Source organism: Gossypium raimondii, chromosome 11, assembly GCF_025698545.1.
Source record: "Gossypium raimondii isolate GPD5lz chromosome 11, ASM2569854v1, whole genome shotgun sequence".
NCBI classification, from domain to species: Eukaryota; Viridiplantae; Streptophyta; class Magnoliopsida; order Malvales; family Malvaceae; genus Gossypium; species Gossypium raimondii.
The window spans coordinates 62,944,776-62,964,106 of NC_068575.1; the positions used below are offsets into that span (position 1 = coordinate 62,944,776).

Below are 19,331 nucleotides of genomic sequence, written 5' to 3' on the forward strand. Positions count from 1 at the left end.
GTATTTTGCTAAATTAGCTTTTTAATTTTTTTAATATTTTCATCCACTATATAGTTACAATTGGATAAAAATTTTAACAAAAAAAAAAACAGATAAAAAGGACCAATTTATCTATTTTTTAAGTAGATCATGCTTAAGTATAAATATGGGAGTAGAATAAGATAATTATAGTTATTATTAGAGAAATTTAGTTTTAGTTCAAGGGAACATAGAAAAACAAAACTCACACGGAAGAAAAAAAACCCATAAAGAAGGGTTTGAAGTGAAATGAGGAGGTTACGTATTGGCAGAGGATGTGGAATCAGCATTGGTAGCAGTACTAGTGTTAGATTGAGGTGGAGGCGGCGATGGGGAGGAGGAATTTTGAACACTTTGGGCACTGGAAAAGAGATCAACAGGTGAAGAGTCGGCTATTTTGCCAGCTTCAAGAGGAGTGCCGTGCTTGTATGCTACCCTCAAGCTCTCATCCTCAGACTGCTTGGCCTGTGCGGTTGCATGCTTTATATCGTCCTTGCTTTGTGCCATCTCTTAACTCAGATTACGGATGGTTGGTTGACGATGGGATCTCGCTGGTTGGTTTAAGTTATATAGCTACTAACAGTAGAGGACGTGGCACCATTCTGCCATATTTATGTCCAACATTTTGACACGTTTTGCCTACTATCAGTGCACGTGCCTTCCTATTCTTACGCCTTCAGCTATACAAGAAGCATAAAACGCTCAGCTCTGCTCGTAGATTAGAATTTTATATTACTGTTTCATTCAAATATCAATTTTAGATACCAACATGAGTGATAAGAATCCCAATAATGCTAAGGCCAGGGCCAAGGGGAAACGAATCTTATGTTATAGGGCCAGGGTCAGTCTGTAATGGGCCCAAAAGAGTACATAAAATAAGCCTAGTTAACAAGCCGACCCCATCCATCCTCACTACTAGTAAAGGATAACGTCCCCCCAGCCCCTCCTCTTATAACACTCGCTCTCGGTCTTACGCTATTCTCAGCTCTCACCAATGGCGACGTCCTCTCACCTTCTACGCAACGTTTTCATTAAAGGTACCCATTTCTTTTCTTCTTCTTTTGCGTTTCATCTCATTTCTTCCTCAACCTTTCCTGGGAATTGATTATCACCGAACAACCACCAACAATTTCTGTTTTTTCTCAGGATCAGGCTGGCAACCTCTGTTGTTGAAGACCAACAATTTTGCTATCTCTGTAAGTACTTATCCTTCAGTGCTACATCTTTTCATATTTTAAGCATGCGTTGCTGTAATGTTATTCCAATTGTTTGGGGATGAACAGTGTTTAGTTTTTTTTTTTTGGGGGGGGGGAAGCCAATTTCATCTACTACTGCTTTAGAGGGCGAGGAATGAATATGGTTTAGAAGGAATATAAGCACATACTAGTCATCTAAGTGTTTACCATTTGGGGCTTAAACTTCATTTTATCTTTCACAGGAAAGATTCAAGTATCGTAGCAGGAAATTTTCATATCTAGGAGGCCATCGACTCTCGTATTGCTGCCTAGCTGTTTCAAATTCTACCTTTCAACTCTTGCCATCTAGTTTAAGGGAGCCACCGCATATTGCTGGAATCGAAACAAGCATTAAGCTCAACATGCCACCTGATGTTGTTACCTCGGATCTAAGTAGGACATTGTTACTGGCCGATTTGGACCCTGCCACTGCTAAACTGGCAATTGGTATCTTAGGGCCATTTCTCTCAGCATTTGCCTTTCTATTTATTCTGAGAATAGTCATGTCTTGGTACCCCAAGCTTCCGGTGGAGAAATTCCCATATGTCATTGCTTATGCTCCCACTGAACCCTTTCTTACTGCAACCCGAAAGGTGATACCTCCTCTTGGAGGAGTGGATGTAACTCCCGTTGTGTGGTTCGGGTTGGTTAGTTTCCTTAACGAGATCCTGGTCGGGCCGCAAGGGCTTCTGGTTCTTATCTCGCAACAGGTTAGCTAGTATGCATTGAAACAATGATAATTCTAACAAAATGGATGTTTTGTATTATTCTTCTTCCATTACATACGATTTCTTCTGTAAAGATAAATGGATTTTCAGCTTCCAAATTTCGGCATTCTATATAATAAGAAAAATCTTGGTTTTACTTGACCAAGAATCTAAACATGATTGAAATGATTTTTAGGCTTTAACACCGGTTAGTTGGGTCAACATTCTTCAATTCATATTTCAGTATATTGAAAACTTGATGATGTAAAATGGATGTTATATTTTTTGGTACCCAAAAATAATGGTGTTAATTTTTGAGTATTTAATTAGGGTTTTAGAGTTCATTTGATTGAAATATCATAATTAGCCAATAATATTAGCAATTAACTTTTATCCAATCAACTTTAAAACTGGGGTAAAATCACATTTTTAAATCGTATTAAAAAGCTAGCCATGAAAAAAGTGCATTTGAGTAAAATCAGTAGTAAATTACATATTCAGCCATTGAAAAACGATGGGCAAGATCTTAACCCTTTACGAGCGCTTCAGCTAACGGAGGACTTGCTACATCTCATAAATTTGATTTAAAGCAGTTGGTCGATACAAAGAGTTAGCATCAAGTACAGTGATTCCCTAACAAGAATGTCAAAGTCATTCTGGTACACATCGTCAACTGCCGCATGGACAGTACCTTGAAAATTGAGTGTAATCACTTGCAGCATATCATCAATCTTGAAGGATTTTTACGCTGAAGCTCATCCATCAGCAGATGCGCAACCGATTTGTATCCCAACTCCCGTGCTTTGAATTCGATCACAAAAACAAATAACAGTAATAGTCAGTATTTTTCAAGTTTAGCCAGTTGGGAAAGACAGGAATCAGTTCAAGACAATACCTCTGTAGATTGCTATTCCTGTTGGAGTCATCTTTCGATTCTTCAAACACAATGAACTATGGAGAATTGCAAAAAAATGATTCAGTGAACTGCATATAAAATTCTCACTAGGAGTAAGATAATGATGAAGTCGCATACCTATTACATATCCAATAAGGATTGATCCCTTTTTCTTCTATGCAGTGCGGGCACATCCATTCCTTATTTTCTCGTACCTCTTCCAGTTCTGATAACAACATAACACTACCCTGTCAGCTTTCTTCTATTGCTTGCTATGGTGTTTTCTTTTCTAAGACCAAATTACCAAAAAGCATCATTTCCACCTTTTTTTATGACCGACCTTGAGCTTTATTTTGTCAAGCTTTGTTAACTAAACTTGGAGGTGAGTGTTAGATATAGGTACATGTTCAGCACAAGTATGTTGCACATCACAAACAACAAAATCTAGCAAGAATCATTGCTCAGTTTTAAGATTATAACCCGCCTTAGTCCTAGTCCTAGGATAACCCTTTCTTTTGGCATTTATTATATTGATCTTACCTTCACCATACCTAATCTTGAGACAAGCCCGACACAGAACACCATTGCTAGAGTGACAAACTGAACAATCCGTCTTTCCTGCATGGAATATAAATTTTGTGAAAATGGTATTCTAGTTCAATATAAACTCTACATACAAGTGTCTCTATGAGAAACTGACCTATGCACGGCTGATTAACATCGAGATTACCGCATCGCTTGCAGTCTTTCTCAGCACATAATGTCTTTTGCCTGCATATGATTCATATGTTTAGTATCTAAAGTAATAATATACAAGTTTAATCCGTGACGGTATCCTACACTCACACCAAAGTCTAGCAACATGCCTCAAAAGATTATATGCTTTTCAAAAGCAGAAAATTTTAGCTTTTCTCAAAAAATGCTTTTTGTACCAAAAGTGCTTCTTAGAAACAATGTTAAACTGGCTCTAAGCCTAAGTTGTTTATGTGTTTTTTATGGAGTATTTAGTTTTGACCATCCAATAAAAATAGCTATTAATGGACACCAAGTCTTCCTATTTCTTACTTCGCTATTTAAACATGCTCAATATATTCTCTCAATCCTATCTCACAGGCTAATAGAAAATCGTATCAGAGAAATAAACCTGCAGAAATGGCAGCAAATTCCACAAATAGAATTGTAAACACTTCCCCTCCCCTCCTTTCGATTGCAGCGCCGAGAAGAATCCTCAGGTGACAATTGAAGACTCGCATCATCAATCATCACCAATGGAGCATTTGCAGGCCTTTTTTCTTTCCCTTCGCTTGAATAAGAATCACTCCCTTCTTCCCGTTCTTCAAAATCAATCGCTTTTCCTATGCAAAAAATGGAACTCATAGTACTTTTTTTTTTAAAGAGAATTCACTCGTTAACTTGAAAAATATCAATGGATTTTCTTTATTACCCCTGAGCCGGTTAGATCTACGCAAAGAATTGCTGGCGAGAGATGAAGAAAGAGGGGTTCCCTTGAAACGAGTGGAGCGGCGCACAGGCGTGATAACGTATTCCTTCTTCTGCCATTTTCGGACCTTAGGTTTTGCAGAGGAAACGATGGACCTTAGGTCGGAGATGGTTTTGTGCACTCCCAGAGAGGCTAATCGAGCCTGGTTCTCTACGATGCGAGCATTCCTCAGACTTTCATAGTCGGATTTGGCTCTAAGCTTTCCCATTTGATTTCAAAAATCTCAATTCCTTCAATGAAAGTAGGAGTGGCTGCAACTGATGAAAAGGATTTCTCCAAATCACTGATCAATAAGCTTAAACAAAGATCGTGACCTTCAACGGTCATGTTTCGAGCGGGGTATTTTAACATTCAAAAGTTCAAACCATATAGTACCCGGATTTTTTTATTACAAGTAATTATTTTGGGTAAACTACACCGCGGGTCACTTTATAATAATGTCATTTCTATTTTGGTTACTTTAAATTTTATTTTGTCAATTTAATCACTCTAATTAAGATAATTGTTCAAATTGGTCATTGTTATTAAAAGTTTTTTAATCCACTACTGGATTGTTGATGTGACACATATGTCAATTGAATGAGCTTTAGTCAAAAGTAAAAATAAATAAAGTGTCACATGTCATCATTCAATTGGTTAATATGCCACATCAGTAATTCATTAGTGGATTAACATGATTTTTAATAGCAGTGGTCAATTCGAAAAATTATATTAATTAGAATGACTAAATTAACAAAAAAATTAAAATGACCAAAATGAAAACGACGCTATTTTAAGGTGGCCTGCAATGTAATTTACCCAATTATTTTCATTCATACTAACATTCTCAACTTACTATAAAAAATGCTGTTTCTTTTATTCATTATATTTTAAGGATGGGGATGTAAATGAGAGGTTGATGCTCCTTAATTAGTAATTATCGAGCTAAGCTGAAATTATTGGTTAAATTGAACATTAGTTTAATAATATTTGACTCGAAATGCTTATGAGCCTTATCAAGTTTTTCATTTTAATATATATTTAAAATCTTTATATTATTAAACCTCAATATATGTTATTACACCAATGCTTAAGTATCAAAACGAACTTGAGCCCGAATGCTTATGAACTTAATCGAATTCGAATAATTTAATTATGTCTTGAGTTAAACTCAAACTTAAAAATAGATATTTGATAAAACTCAAGCTTTTCAATATTGAGACTCAACTTAACTTGATTAGAAAGGCTACTAAAACACATGATATTTATATATATACTAGAGTTAATGCCCACTTACGCGGGGAATTAATAATTTATATTATTAAAAATAAAAGTTGATTATGGAGTAAATCTTATTAAGTAATAATTACTCATTTTGCCTTTTAATTTATAAATTGATGATAATAGTTTAAGGGTTAGGTTGACAATACTTTTGAAAAGTCTTTGTGGAGAAGTGCTTTTGAGAAATAAAATGTCCATTTTAGACATGTTATTATTAAGTAACAAATATGCATTTAAATAACATTTAAATTAGTTAATATTATTATATTTTAATAAGAATATAATAAAATTATTATAACTTGTTATTAATATTTTAATATATAAAATATAAATTTTAAATATTTTTAAGCAATAAATATTAATTATTTATAAAATTTAATTAGAATATATAAACTATATTTTAAATATTTAAATATAACCATTAAATATTTGTAATTAGTATTTTAAATTTTTTTATTTTTAATTAATGATTTTAACACATTTGTAATTAAGCACCAAGGAAAGTACTATGTTATTATTGGAGGGATGAAAAATTTTAACAAAAAATAATTTGTTCTGCACAGCTTTTCTTTCAAAAGTACTTTTGGAGTCAGAAGTACTTTTTTTAAGCACACCTTAAGATTGGTTAAATTAATTTAGGAGTTGAGAAAATACCTTTTTGTTGAAGGGATAGAATGGATACACAAATTAACTCTTTTAAATATATCATTTAAAATTTAATTTGCAAATGTACATGTTGATCAAAACTTAAAATTAAATTGATCCGTGTTTAGCTTTAACCTCTTTATTTATATTTTAATTTACTATTTTAGACATTGTGCATGCTTGTTTCAATATCAAATAAATAAATAACAACAAATTGGGTGCCCAATTGCAAGAACGCATCATTTGAAATTAAAATATTTTTATTTTAAACATTTTACCGAAACAATAATCAATTCATGTGTATTATTATTTGGAAATAGAATAAAGATTCGAATAAATATACAATAAGGAGGACACACTTGTATGATTAATATTTTAACAATTTAATTATTATATTTTATGAGTTTTTCATGCATGTCAAATTTAAAATTTCTAACTATTTGTTTTATATAAAAGTTTTAATCGAGGAATATACATATTTTAGATTGATATGATAGGGATATCGAATCGATTCAAAATTTTACATGTATGACAAATATAATTATATTGATAAATTGAATGGTTGAATCGTTAAAACATTAATTATATAAATAGTTACAAAAGTAGATCCTTCCATATAATAAATATGTTATGTTTTTTGTTGAAAAATATACTTTAAAGATAATTATTTTATGGTGGAATAAAAAAGTTTCACAATATGTTGTCATGCATTTTTCATTTATTATTTTTAAAGAAAATTAAACAATTTGACGTTATTTGTTTTTTTAAAATATGAAATAATAGTAATTTTTATACACTTTGAAAAAACAAAAACAGAAGAAAACGTTATAATATTGATTCAATTGTAAAAATTCAAAATGCAGCAGCCTACAACGGGGTGAAAGAGAACGATCTAGAAATATCAAAGCCCATCCATTCAACCCACGCGCGGAAACGAGAAAAGTAAAATATATCAGCCCCAAATTAGCAACTCACCGTTAAAAAAAAATCCTCAACAGAAAAAAAGAAAAAAAGACCTCGAAGAAAGATTGACAATGGCGTTGCAGTGGATGATTCTAACGTACATGGTCGCAGCTGAGGCAGCACTGGCTCTCCTCTTGACGCTTCCCTCTCCCAAGCTCTTGAAGAACCGTTTGGTCTCTCTCATCTCTCTCATTCTGCAACCTGCCCTCTTCATTGTTCCCTTTGCCGGATTCCAGCTCTTAGGTTTTCTCGCCTTTTCCCTCTCTTTTGATTTCCTTTGTCTTTGCAGTATTAGTGCAATGATTTTAACCTTTTCATTTTGCTTGCAGATATTTACTGGAAGAACGAGCACCGCTTGATGTGTACCTCTGAGATCTGCACCGCTGCTGAGAGAGATCGTTACGAGAAATCTGTAAGTGTTAGACAATTTCAAATTTCGGTATCTGATTTTGAAATATTACTGCGCTTTTGGACATTGATTCATTTGTTTACCTATTTTAGATATAATTGTTAATGTTTTAGCTTCATCTTTTAGATTATCGTTATTTATTTTGGTTTGCATGTTCAAGGATTTGAAATTGTTTGAACTTCTACATGTTTCTTGCTGAAATCTTTCTTATCATCGCCAATATTGGTTGTTGGCTAATTGTTTTGTTCTTTTATTATAATTGATAATTGCCTCAACTTTGATTCTAGAATTACGGAAAGCTATTAAGGATTTTGTTTAGTATCACGGAGGAAAAGTTGTTAGCACTTTCGTGGGATGAAAAGCCTTGAGTTCTTTTTTTTTTTTTTGGTACTATGTAGAAAATTATGTTGTGATTCCATAGCTGTTCCTGCATATTGGTTTAATTTATTTGATGTTGCCAGAAGATGTTTTGAATATTTTTTAAAAAATTTTTTAATTTGGTTATTAAGAATTGAAATGAAACATTCGCACTTGGGTTGATTCTTCATTTACCTTAATCCTTTTGGTCTTTGAAAAATGGAATTAACCCAAACAATAACTGCATTCTGGTTACCCCAGTAGCCTTAGACAACAATAAATGCTGAAAATAGAAGAAGCTCCTTAAGAATAGCACACAGCGATTTGCACTTTGACCAAAGATTAATTAAAATGAGCAAATTGCTTCCACTTCATACGGGGCTTATGTATTTGTTCAAACTTATTTGAGTAAAAGTACTGTATTCTTTTTGACAGAAAAATAACAATTTAGAGTTAATACTAGTTAGAAATGTAATTGATCGAGGAAAATATAAATAAAGAGGTCTTGTATTCTGATCAATGGGAAAATCAATCAGAAAATATATTTATATAAAGTAAAAGATATCCAGATATCTACTCCCTGCTTTGGAGTTTCTTTTAGCCAACTTGACTAGCTCAAAAATATCAAGCAAAAGAAAAGGATAGACTTTTACCATGTCAAATACCTGCATTGGAGAGGCAATGGATTAACCAATGGAAACTTCTTTGTCATTTTCTTAGATCTCATGTTGGTACCTGTATTAATAAGAGTTGAATAATAGTGTTTCTCAACTCGAAGATTCTGCTGTGGATGTTCATGGGACCTAAGTCATATTTAGTTTTTATATCATCACTCTGTTACCTTTCTTGATCCAATTTTTGGCTGGTTTTTGCGTCTCTGCTTTAAATTCCCAGGGTTGGGGCATAGTGTTGCATCAATAAGTTAAAGATAGGGATAATAATAGTGTGTTCCACATTTCGGAAAGCATTTTGAGCTAGGATAAAGCTTAGGGGTTGCCCTGCCTTTTCCCAATCATTCCTGTTTCGAGGCTTTACCACATCTAATAATTGGCTTACTTAAGAGTTTTTTTTTTATGACCAATCAATTAATTAAGCACTCAGTTACGTCTTATAAAGCTGGTTAGACCTGATTGATTAACATATGAAGATCAAACACAATCCTCCTGTTGTTTTCTGAAATATCTCTTGAATTTTTATGTTGAGAGTTAATAGTTTCAGTGTGGGGTGCTTTGCAGTTCTACAAATCTCAAAGAAACGTGATTCTGTGCGTAACCGCATGCCTGCTTTATTGGTATGTGCTAGCATTTTGACACAGCCTTGACTTTAACAAAGATGTTTTTAGTTTGAATTTGGTAAGGATATTTGTGCAGGTGCATCCAACGCATTTGCAAGTATAACAAGGAAATTCAGAGCTTGGAGGAAATAGAGAAGAGATACAAGGACGAGTAGTGTTGTTAACTCGAACATATTGGGATGAGCTGCTGCTAAAGGAAACTCATGTATGTAGTACCCCCTCTAGACTTGAGACTGTTATTTTATAAAAAGCATATTTGCGGTATTTGTATGATGTCATGTTTCCTTTATAGCTTAAACTCTCCTGCATCTCTAGGCTTCAATGGAGGTTTTTTTTTTTTATCACTTTAGTACAAGAAACATATTTTGTTGTTAGTCGTGGTCATATTGAGGCTGATCTTTATAATTATTTCCTGGAAACTGCTCATGAATTTCATTTACCATGTCTTTTGGCATGTGAATTAATTCGATATTACCTACTTTTATATAAAGTTTATATATAGTACAATAGAATAATAAAATGATTTGACGTCACGAGCCAAGTGAGATTAATTCGATATTACCTACTTTTATATAATGTTTATATCATTGTATACAACACCTAAACATTAACAGTTGGATGAGGGTTTTTTTTTTCTTTTTAAGTAACAGTCTAATAACAATTTTTTAAGGTTGCGAAGTTTAAATAGACACTATTAATCCTGCACTTTTGGGTGAAAGTGGTTGGGAGCTCCCTCTATTATAGGGACTGTATTAAATTGGGCCCTTTATTATTAAATAGACCAATTTAGTTCCTGAATTATTAAAAAAAATTAAATAAGGTTGAATTGGAATAGAGTTTAACATTTTCATTTACTGTTTAATAGAGTTAATAATTTTAAATTTTTATGGTTTATAAATGATTTTTGTTGTTTTGAATTTAACTGCAATTGAAAAAAATATAATTTTAATGCAGTAAATGTTAACATTGTTACAGTTTAGATTTATTTAATTCTTTTTAATAGTATAGAGATTAAATTGATCCATTTAATAATAGATAGACTGATTTGATACAGTGTCTATAATATAGGATAATCCAAGTACTTTATCCTGCACTTTTGTAGGCCTTTGATGTAATTCTAACTTGTATGATAACAGTTTATCTGCTTTCACTGATCAAAATAATTCAATTAGTAATTTGTTTTACTAATTAAAAAAATATCAATATTTTTATTAATATTTATATATATATTATAATTGAGTTTAATTAAATAATTTTTTATAAAATAGTTATTTAAATAGGATGTAATCGAATAAGCTCGAATTTAATTAAAATAATACATAATTTTTAGGCATATTCAAATTCATTGGTTATTTCGATCGTACTAGGTGAAATGGCAAGTATGGTTTGGAGTTTGAGTTTATTATGGGAACAGAACATATAGACGGGTGTTATACGGAATTAACTACTATGTACAAACATTGATTAGATCAAAGTTCATATCAGCTGGGGACAATTTAATGTCATCTTGTTGTAGCTGGAATCGAAGATCTTATTATGGAGACGTTAGAATTACAAAATTTATAAGGGAAAAAAAAGGAAAACTAAATTCAAAAATGAATAATGGGTTTTCAACATAACGGTTTCTGATTACAAAAATTAGCTTGCATTGCAATGGTGGTAAGGAACCAATTCTTCAAATTAAGTTTAACATACAGCTCCCAATTCCAAGCCGTATGTTGAAGAAGAACATTATATACACTTTGTAGTTAAAACTAAAGCCTACATGCTATATTGATGAATGATCACCAAATTGTTTGAATGCATTCCATCTATGCAAAATCTTGCCATCAACATCATAAAACGCAATCTCTGCATTAGATTGGGTCAACTGCACTGACATAAAACCTTGACCATCATAGAAGAACTTTAGTCCTTCTCTGTTTAGTTGTTTCACATCTCCCCTCCATGCCTTAGACCCTGCCCCACTGGTTAAGAACTGTATAGGGCTGCATGCACCATGTAAAGCTTTTAATCATCGTAATCATCTTCATATAATAAATGCTAGATTTGATAGTTGAAATTAGCCATTGTTTCTTACTTCTCTGTGTCACTGATATGTTCTAGGCAGTGATCATGACCATTCATGTAAAAATCAACATTATTAGCCTGTACTTTTACGGTGGAAAATACCAAGTTTATGTTAGATGGACCAACTAGAATTTAGCCTACAAAATCGACATTGTACATATGAAGCTATAAAGAAATTGACCTTGAGAATAGGAAGGAGGTGTGTAGCAAGTTCCCTAGTGTCACCATGATGCCCAACGCTTTTAATCGCATGGTGACCAACAACAATCTTCCATTTTGCATTTGATTCTCTTAATGCACACTCCACATCCTACACCAATACGTATAGTCAAGCTATTAATTAATGCTTTTCATTGCTTCAAATTCAAACACACCAAATAATAAGAGTAAAAAGTGCTCTTAGTCAAACATCATTTTATCCTTTATTCTCTATATATTAGATTAAAGAGTAAATTAATCTTTTTTTATTAAAAATTTCATTCATTTGTACTTTTAAAAATTAATGTAACTAACGAAATAACCATATAGTGATGCATGTTGTGCCATGTGTCCAAGAACCAGGTTTTAACCGTAAAAATAGATGAAATTTTTAACAAAAGGATCGGTTTACTCTTGATTTAATATATAATGATTAATTTATTCATTTTTAAATAAAGGGGTAAAATGTAATACATACTTTTACCAATAATAAGCTCTTAATTAATGTCTACCTTCAACAGATTTGCAATGTAGTGTTTGCGAGGATTTATACCGCGCCAGTCGTAAATGTGATCTTCTGGGTCTTGAAAATAGCTCTTCACGAAAGGTGTAGTGTCCACAAAGATGATCTCAGCTAATTCTGCCCATTATTATTTATTGATTTTGATTATTTGGAGTTAAATAAAAAGAAAAAGAAAAAAAAAGGAGGTTGCTGAATTACCAGCATTGACAATGAAGGATCTAAGACAAAGCCATCTGGTGTCAATTTTGGTAAGAAGAGGGCTCAATTGTGCCTCAGCATCACCCCTGTAATCATGGTTCCCCAACACTGCATTTCCCAAATAAAAATAATGTTAGAAACCCAACCAAAAAAAATGAAAATTAGGAGTTAATGAGAAATTACTTACCGCTGTACCACTGTTTTTGGAGGCTGTTTGCTGTGTAAATATTGGTGAAAGACTCTTCAAATGCCAGATCGTGTACGCTGCGCAATCCATTGTCATAAAAATTATCTCCCGTTGAAACTACGAAATCAATATCCAACTTCTCTCCCATCTTTCCCATCTATAAAGAGGAGTGGCGAGCTTTGAGATTAAGTTATAAATTTTTTTGGACACATCAAAAATTTTATTATCTTTTAGAATATTAATTTAACATATTATAAATTTTAAGAGACTAAAGCAATAAATTTAACGTGTAAAAGGTTAAGTATGATAATAATTCCAAGCTAAGAAAATGTTTTATTTTTATATTTTTGCATATTACAATTTCCTATTTTGAAGCCAAGTAAAGCCTGAATGTTGCAAGATTGCAAATTCATGGATCCGTATGATAAAAGTTGGATATTTGAGAAAAACTAAAGAAACAAGTATTGTGAAAGGTTAAATATATGATTGTGTGGCAATGTGGTTGAATATGAAGTTAAGAGTATGTGAAAAATGAACCTGAGAAGCAACTTGAGATTGGTTAAAAGCGCCTCGCCTACCCCAATCTCCAATGACCAAAAAGCTAAGGGAACCATCGCCTTTGCTGGGTTGCTCAAATCTCTTAAGCTCACCCGATACATTACTTAAGGCATAAATGATGGGGATGACCAACATAACCCACCTATCGCAACCCATTTTTGCTTTGGTGTTGGTATATGGAAGGTTGTGGGTGAAATAAATATAGAGATGGAGGAGAGGTGTGCGGCCGCCTACGTTTTTCTAATTGGTCTTGGGTTTGTAAAAAAAGGAAAGAGAGCAGTGCAGTGCATGGGATATTCGAATCTTCCAGTGGAACATAGAGGATAAACTCTTCCTGCCCTTAGAATATTCGCTTCTACACTCGCCACCTCCTATCCTATTATTAAACCACCACTTTCAACTTGTTTATTTAGCGCTGGATAAAACAACCTATGTCTCAGCACATGGGATGAGTTTTCCCATTATTTTGGAATTTTATTAGCCGTATTTTGATCAAAATTTTAATATTTTATAGGATGCGAATTCATTTTAATTTTTCATTTTGAGGAGTGATCAATGACTAACAGCACAATTAGATGCTTCAACTTCAACACGTAATACATACTATAAAACAAGAGCCTAATGAAATCATATTCAATAGTAATATTTTAAAAAAATATTTTTAGATAAAAATATTGCTAAATAAACACTCTTTTAAAAGAAAAAAAATACTTTCAGACTCAAAAATGGACTAAAAGTGTTTTTGGCAATATCATAAAATTTAAACTTATCTCTAAAAATGTTTTTTTGTGTTTAGAAGCAATTCACTATCGATGCTTCTCATAGTCTTTAAATTGATGTGGAGTGCCAACATAATTATAATGAGGTGACTTTGAGTTTTGGGTTGCGACAATTGGGCTTAATAAGGTTGAAACCTTTTGTTTTTGTCCGCTGATTATTGTGGTGAAAAAAAATTAATATGGTTACTCAAAGATTAATTCCCTTGGGGAATGGGATCCTAGCCTCTTTCTACTTTTTTAACTACGCCAAGACAAAATAACATTTCTTGATGCCACCGTTAACACGTGTCACCACCTGCTTATACCAAAGATCTCTTAGCGCCCACTTGTCACTACCCCCACGCTCTTACTCTTCTGTCTGTTCGCCGCAAAACTGCCACGTGCCTCCATTTTCTTTCGACACATGCTCTCCGAACCTTGGTCTAAGCTCTTTTTTGTTTCTTCTACCATGTCCCCATCCACGTCAACAGGTGAACCAAGTTTTTCTTTTTCAGATTCTTTTCCCCTCAATTTAATTTCATATTCAATATATGCAAATTAAAAGAAAAATCATGTCGAAATGAGCGCGTCTTTTTTTAAGAAAAAGTCGAAAATGTATATATTTTTTTAAAAATTAATTTGTAGTAGATAACCCCAAATTGAAACGGGGGTTTTTGTTGTCAAAACAACAAAAAGAAGTAGAATTGAATTTTTATTTTATGTTGGTGTAATAAAAAAAAGGATGGAAGAGGGCGTGCTTAATAATGTTCCAAATCCAACACACAGACAGCCAGCCGTATATAAGAGAGGCAACGAATAATAGTAAAAATTCTAAACACAGAGTGTGTTAACGATTTTCTTGCTTTCATTCCTGTTTACGTATTTTGATTTGGTTAATGAGCTGTTCATCAACTACAGCGATTATATTTCTCACACACCCTAAATTTAAAATTTTCCATTTCTTAACCATTGGCAATTCCATAAGAACCAAACAAACCGTTGCATTCCCTTAAGCTCGAATCAACCCGCTGCTGCTCTCATTCACAGCTCAAAGGATGGCGGTGGAGCCCTTGACGTCTGGTGCTAGTGGCCGCATCAACGCCCTCTTCTCTTTACGTGCTTTGAGGAGCCTCTTGCTGCTACTAAACGCCGTCGTCTTGTTTCTCCTAGTGCCATTCCGGGGGAAAGCTAATTCTGGGGATAACGTCGGAAAGGATGAGAAGCAGGAGAGCGGGAGAAAAGGGTCGGCTTCCACCGTAATTAGGGTGCCCTGGGCGTTGTTGCCTTGGAGAAACGCCACCATGGCTGTAGACCATGAGGTGGCCGCCGCGGTGAGGCGGTCCCAAGCGATTCGGAGGGTGTTCCAGGATGATGATGATGACACGGTGAGGGAGTTTTGTCTGTTTTCTACTGCTAGAGGTGACACGTTATTCACTCAGTCTTGGACTCCGATTTCCGTCCAAGTCAGGTCAGTCTTGGATTCAATTTGTTCAAGATTTTTCTATTGTCATCATCATTTTATTTTCATTAGTAAATAAATGTGACTTATTAATCATAATTAGCAGTACTTCGTTTTTTTTTAAACAATAAGGACAAAACCAAAAACAAAAAATTAAACTAGCCCTAAACCAGGTCTTCCATCACGAACTTAGTTAAACCATCTGTGAATTTGTTTTCGTCTCTAAGGACATTTTGAATATGCCAATGATGAATTCTCCTTAATCAAAGTAGAGTTGTGGGCTCCTAGAGATTGTTAGCAGATAATTCAATTTCTTAGCTCGGGAAAATGGGTTTTCTTTCCTTATTAGCCTACGTTAATTTCTATGTTTCCTTCTATTCCCTCCCCCCCCTAGAAAATGTTAATTATTGCAATCTAGATAAGCAAATATTTTGCAAGAGCTGGCATTAGATTCCTAAATATGTCGGATATCAGCTTATATGTCCAAACAAAATTGCATGATTTTTTTAAATTAAATCACGAATTTGAATTAAAGAGGTAAATTATGAAAAAAGTGGCACGGCTGAGTTTCCAATGAAACTGAATATTTAGATGGCATATTCGAACTATGTATAGTGGTATTGATAAAAAGAAATGGCCTTATCCGGCCCCAAGGTTTGTAGTACCCAACCCAAGTAAAAGGCAATCTTGTGTTTTTGGTCCCCTACCTGGCTGCATGCTGTGAATTGTTGGGAGAATAATTCCAATGCTCTTCTGCCATAGTCTCTCAAATGTTATGGTAATGGCAGTGCCTTAACTCATACCGAGGAACTCATCATTTGGCACATCTTCCTACTGGAAAAACTGATCCAACCAAATAATGTTCTTGTTAAACGCCTGATATTCTACAAATGACGCCAATGTAAACGGAAATAACCAAATTAAAATGAGAAGAAATTTTACTAGAATGTAACAAGCATCAAATTTTTATCAACCTGAAATAAGAATATCCTCTGTTATTCACTGTTTCTTTCCATCGTTGAATAGTGATGTTATTTGTATGTCTTTCCAGGGGACTAGTTGTTCTGTTGCATGGCCTCAATGAACACAGGTTTGTTATTTGTATCTAAGGCCATTTTATTGATTATATTCAATCCACCCCGTAGCCTTTTATATGGGTTATAGTAAACGTTTACTTTTTCAACAACAGTGGCAGATACACTTCCTTTGCAGAGCGGCTTAATGCAAATGGATTCAAGGTCTATGGAATGGATTGGGTTGGTAAGTTTTCATGAACAGACTACTATAAAATCACATTCTACTTGACCAGAAAGCACGTCTGCTTAATGCACACTTTAGCCCCTCAAGTATACCGCTTTTCCCACTTTGGTCCTTAAAGTTTTTTTCAGCCCACTCCGTCCCTAATATTATGAGATGTTCCCAGTTTATAATGCGTGATCACCTTTACTGCTGTTATCATTTTTAAGTTTATTTGCTCCTTGAATTCTGTAGGACATGGTGGAACTGATGGGATACATGCATATGTTCATTCTCTTGATGATGCTGTTGTTGATTTGGTATGTTTTAAGGTTCAGCTACAGAAATGCATTTGGAAGTAAATATCGGTTGAAATTAATCCATCTTCCCAACTTGTTACAGAAAATATTCCTTGATAAGGTTTTAGCCGAGAATCCCGGCCTTCCATGCTTTTGCTTTGGTCATTCAACGGGTGGCGCTATTGTCCTTAAAGTAAGGTTCTTACAAATAGAATCATATATTGATATTGATCGTGTTTGAGCTGAACTTTCACTTGTTTTTGCATTCATTTTAGGCCGTGCTTGATCCCAAGGTTGAAGCACAAGTAGCAGGCATTATAATGACTTCACCAGCGGTAGCCATCCAGCCGACTCATCCAATTGTTATGGTAAGAATTTCCTTTGAAATTATGAAGAACATGGTATAAGAGTGATCATCAGGCACTAGCATTCACATTCTTCGTATGCCTGTGGCAGGCACTTGCACCGGTCATCTCATTTCTAGTGCCAAGATACCAAATCACGGTTGCGAATAAAAAGGGCAGGCCAGTTTCTAGGGACCCGCAGGCACTGGTGGAGAAATATTCCGATCCATTGGTGTACACGGGACCCCTCCGTGTAAGAACTGGTTGTGAGCTTCTTAGAATTACATCCTACTTGCAGCAAAACCTGAGGAAATTCACGGTTCCTTTCTTCGTTCTTCATGGTACCGATGATACCGTAACAGATCCTCAAGCTTCTGAAAAACTGTATAAAGAAGCTGCCTCAACCGACAAAACGATCAGATTATTCCAAGGGCTGTTACATGATCTCCTGTTTGAACTGGAACGAGAAGCTGTAACGGACGGCATAATCGAGTGGTTAAATTGTAGGGTATAACAGAAGAAGAAGGTAGGTTGGGAAGAGAGGTTCAAGTACCGTGGAAAGGAATAAGTTCTCTTGGTGGTAAAGGATGTTAGGCATCAGCAGAGTTTCGTTTTTCGTTGTAAAATGATACTATGATCTCTAATGACAGGATTTTATGTTAAAACTTGAGGATTCATGTCCGCTCTGCAGCTACAATTTTCCCTTTTTGAGAAGATGAAGTCTCATTTGCATCATTGTTAGATAGAAATGGGAGTATTCTTTGGTATCGATTTTATTTAAACTTTCATTTTTAAACTACTCTTAAAAAGCTGCAAAACAATATCTCACTTAAACATCTTTTTTTTAATATATTATTGTAGTCTAACAAAATATTTTACAATTTCTTTTAATTCAAGAGGTAAAAACAAAATCTAAAAATATATTATGTTTTCTTCTATTGAGAAAAACAAATTATTAAACTTTTAGGCTTCACGGAAAATATTTTCAACCTTTTCATTATTTTATGTAAAATAAGATAGTCAATGTAAATTTACTCCTTATTCCTTTAAAATGTCTTACCAATTTTGTTCTCAGAACACATTTTTAACTCGTTAAGGCACTATTTATTGTAACACCCTCTTACTCAATCTGAATATTGGGTCAAAGCACCGGGATGTTACATTCTCTAATACATTCTTCACTTATCAAATGTCTTCTTATAAACTTTCATAACTTTTCAATTTAGTTCTTTTTGTCATAAAATCCATTATTCACTAATTAATCACATTAAATCAATATTCTTTCTTGTTATAATTTAATCACATAATTTATCTCAACATCTTATTTCACATATCAATTTCTATGTATTTCACTTCTATTATATTCATCCACATATTTTCTCAAGTTTAACAATTTAGTCCTTGTCGTCATAAAAATTCCATATTTTTCCACAATTTTACTTTTACAATACTTTATACATATTTTATCATCTCATAATACATTCATTAAATTTTTATCATAATTTTCTTATTCACATATTAAATTGCTTCACACTTAAAATTCTGTACATTTTTCAATTTAGTCCCTATTGCTATGTAATTTTTTCACCATATAAGCACTTTAATAAAATAATTCATTATAATAACAAATTTTCATACATATCACTTCTCTTGTTTCCATTATAAATTTCATAAAATTTACAATTTAGTCATTAACATCATGAATATTCTTTATTTACTATAATTTCACCTTAACAACATTTTGTAATCAATTCACTACTTATCATAAATCTCAAATTTATATTTGTTTCATTGAAAATAACTTTTAGAAAATATACCAAATAATGAAAATATTTTACGCAGATTTATCCAAATATAAAAAATATTAACTTTTCTAAAAAATAAATTATTTTCCAAAAATTATTTTAAGTGAAACAAACATCTATTTTCGTTGGTGCTCAAAATTTAAGACTGTTAGATGAAGAAATTGATTTTATTATGTATGTTTAACATAACATTTTATTGGATTTGGATTTGTTGAAAAACACATCTCAATATATGTTTCCTTCAAAAGAAAAAAAGAAAAAAAAAGACGAAAATAATTTGCTATGATAATTAGAGCAAGGCAAGGCAAGGCAAGGCAAGATGGGCGTTTGATCATTCAAAAATAATTTCCCTTAAAAGGGATGGCATAAGATTTCTCACAATCTAAAGCCCATTTTTAATTGTTAACGTAAC

General features: G+C 33.4%; 6 protein-coding genes across 7 annotated transcripts; 3 read left to right on the forward strand and 3 right to left on the reverse strand.

Annotated features, from left to right (window-relative positions):
* Nucleotides 1-157: 157 nt before the first annotated feature.
* Nucleotides 158-566, reverse strand: LOC105801705 (SEED MATURATION PROTEIN 1). The gene has a single exon (XM_012632941.2). The coding sequence runs from the start codon at nucleotides 523-525 to the stop codon at nucleotides 277-279; it is 249 nt and encodes an 82-aa protein (XP_012488395.1). The 5' UTR covers nucleotides 526-566; the 3' UTR covers nucleotides 158-276.
* Nucleotides 567-914: 348 nt separating this feature from the next.
* On the forward strand, nucleotides 915-2,135 carry LOC105801704 (protein COFACTOR ASSEMBLY OF COMPLEX C SUBUNIT B CCB3, chloroplastic). The gene is made up of 3 exons (XM_012632939.2): nucleotides 915-1,055; nucleotides 1,165-1,214; nucleotides 1,457-2,135. The coding sequence occupies exons 1-3, from the start codon at nucleotides 1,013-1,015 to the stop codon at nucleotides 1,970-1,972; spliced, it is 609 nt and encodes a 202-aa protein (XP_012488393.1). The 5' UTR covers nucleotides 915-1,012; the 3' UTR covers nucleotides 1,973-2,135.
* A 369-nt stretch (nucleotides 2,136-2,504) lies between these two features.
* Nucleotides 2,505-4,692, reverse strand: LOC105801698 (uncharacterized). The gene is made up of 7 exons (XM_012632931.2): nucleotides 4,300-4,692; nucleotides 4,000-4,210; nucleotides 3,556-3,626; nucleotides 3,396-3,473; nucleotides 2,994-3,081; nucleotides 2,856-2,911; nucleotides 2,505-2,761 (listed from the first exon to the last, which is right to left on the reverse strand). Exons 1-7 carry the CDS (start codon nucleotides 4,562-4,564, stop codon nucleotides 2,670-2,672), a joined length of 861 nt encoding a protein of 286 aa, XP_012488385.1. The 5' UTR covers nucleotides 4,565-4,692; the 3' UTR covers nucleotides 2,505-2,669.
* Nucleotides 4,693-7,155: 2,463 nt separating this feature from the next.
* On the forward strand, nucleotides 7,156-9,774 carry LOC105801697 (uncharacterized). The gene is made up of 4 exons (XM_012632930.2): nucleotides 7,156-7,467; nucleotides 7,554-7,636; nucleotides 9,226-9,281; nucleotides 9,361-9,774. The coding sequence occupies exons 1-4, from the start codon at nucleotides 7,296-7,298 to the stop codon at nucleotides 9,437-9,439; spliced, it is 390 nt and encodes a 129-aa protein (XP_012488384.1). The 5' UTR covers nucleotides 7,156-7,295; the 3' UTR covers nucleotides 9,440-9,774.
* A 1,069-nt stretch (nucleotides 9,775-10,843) lies between these two features.
* LOC105801696 (purple acid phosphatase 17) lies at nucleotides 10,844-13,247 on the reverse strand. Of its 2 annotated transcripts, none has more exons than XM_012632926.2 (7): nucleotides 12,998-13,247; nucleotides 12,461-12,617; nucleotides 12,274-12,381; nucleotides 12,065-12,192; nucleotides 11,536-11,664; nucleotides 11,365-11,432; nucleotides 10,844-11,272 (listed from the first exon to the last, which is right to left on the reverse strand). In XM_012632926.2, the coding sequence occupies exons 1-7, from the start codon at nucleotides 13,172-13,174 to the stop codon at nucleotides 11,053-11,055; spliced, it is 987 nt and encodes a 328-aa protein (XP_012488380.1). In that variant the 5' UTR covers nucleotides 13,175-13,247; the 3' UTR covers nucleotides 10,844-11,052. The 2 variants fall into 2 exon arrangements, with proteins under 2 accessions (XP_012488380.1, XP_012488383.2); XM_012632929.2 differs by having other exon boundaries at nucleotides 12,461-12,537; nucleotides 12,998-13,147.
* A 1,322-nt stretch (nucleotides 13,248-14,569) lies between these two features.
* On the forward strand, nucleotides 14,570-17,857 carry LOC105801695 (uncharacterized). The gene is made up of 7 exons (XM_012632925.2): nucleotides 14,570-15,244; nucleotides 16,287-16,325; nucleotides 16,425-16,495; nucleotides 16,727-16,791; nucleotides 16,874-16,963; nucleotides 17,046-17,138; nucleotides 17,227-17,857. The coding sequence occupies exons 1-7, from the start codon at nucleotides 14,832-14,834 to the stop codon at nucleotides 17,626-17,628; spliced, it is 1,173 nt and encodes a 390-aa protein (XP_012488379.1). The 5' UTR covers nucleotides 14,570-14,831; the 3' UTR covers nucleotides 17,629-17,857.
* Nucleotides 17,858-19,331: the final 1,474 nt, after the last annotated feature.

What these genes read in the sequence shown, in the direction of transcription:
- LOC105801705 (XM_012632941.2), bottom strand. Translation starts at nt 525, where the DNA reads ATGGCACAAAGCAAGGACGATATAAAGCATGCAACCGCACAGGCCAAG.
- LOC105801704 (XM_012632939.2), top strand. Translation starts at nt 1,013, where the DNA reads ATGGCGACGTCCTCTCACCTTCTACGCAACGTTTTCATTAAAG. An exon ending in ACGCAACGTTTTCATTAAAG is followed by an intron (nt 1,056 to 1,164) that starts GTACCCATTTCT and finishes GTTTTTTCTCAG; the next exon opens with GATCAGGCTGGCAACCTCTG. An exon ending in CCAACAATTTTGCTATCTCT is followed by an intron (nt 1,215 to 1,456) that starts GTAAGTACTTAT and finishes TATCTTTCACAG; the next exon opens with GAAAGATTCAAGTATCGTAG.
- LOC105801698 (XM_012632931.2), bottom strand. Translation starts at nt 4,564, where the DNA reads ATGGGAAAGCTTAGAGCCAAATCCGACTATGAAAGTCTGAGGAATGCT. An exon ending in TAGATCTAACCGGCTCAGGG is followed by an intron (nt 4,211 to 4,299) that starts GTAATAAAGAAA and finishes TTTTTTGCATAG; the next exon opens with GAAAAGCGATTGATTTTGAA. An exon ending in CCTTATTGGATATGTAATAG is followed by an intron (nt 2,912 to 2,993) that starts GTATGCGACTTC and finishes AATTCTCCATAG; the next exon opens with TTCATTGTGTTTGAAGAATC.
- LOC105801697 (XM_012632930.2), top strand. Translation starts at nt 7,296, where the DNA reads ATGGCGTTGCAGTGGATGATTCTAACGTACATGGTCGCAGCTGAGGCA. An exon ending in TGCCGGATTCCAGCTCTTAG is followed by an intron (nt 7,468 to 7,553) that starts GTTTTCTCGCCT and finishes TTTTGCTTGCAG; the next exon opens with ATATTTACTGGAAGAACGAG. An exon ending in ACCGCATGCCTGCTTTATTG is followed by an intron (nt 9,282 to 9,360) that starts GTATGTGCTAGC and finishes ATATTTGTGCAG; the next exon opens with GTGCATCCAACGCATTTGCA.
- LOC105801696 (XM_012632926.2), bottom strand. Translation starts at nt 13,174, where the DNA reads ATGGGTTGCGATAGGTGGGTTATGTTGGTCATCCCCATCATTTATGCC. An exon ending in AATCTCAAGTTGCTTCTCAG is followed by an intron (nt 12,618 to 12,997) that starts GTTCATTTTTCA and finishes TCCTCTTTATAG; the next exon opens with ATGGGAAAGATGGGAGAGAA. An exon ending in CCAAAAACAGTGGTACAGCG is followed by an intron (nt 12,382 to 12,460) that starts GTAAGTAATTTC and finishes TGGGAAATGCAG; the next exon opens with TGTTGGGGAACCATGATTAC.
- LOC105801695 (XM_012632925.2), top strand. Translation starts at nt 14,832, where the DNA reads ATGGCGGTGGAGCCCTTGACGTCTGGTGCTAGTGGCCGCATCAACGCC. An exon ending in GTGGCGCTATTGTCCTTAAA is followed by an intron (nt 16,964 to 17,045) that starts GTAAGGTTCTTA and finishes CATTCATTTTAG; the next exon opens with GCCGTGCTTGATCCCAAGGT. An exon ending in CGACTCATCCAATTGTTATG is followed by an intron (nt 17,139 to 17,226) that starts GTAAGAATTTCC and finishes TGCCTGTGGCAG; the next exon opens with GCACTTGCACCGGTCATCTC.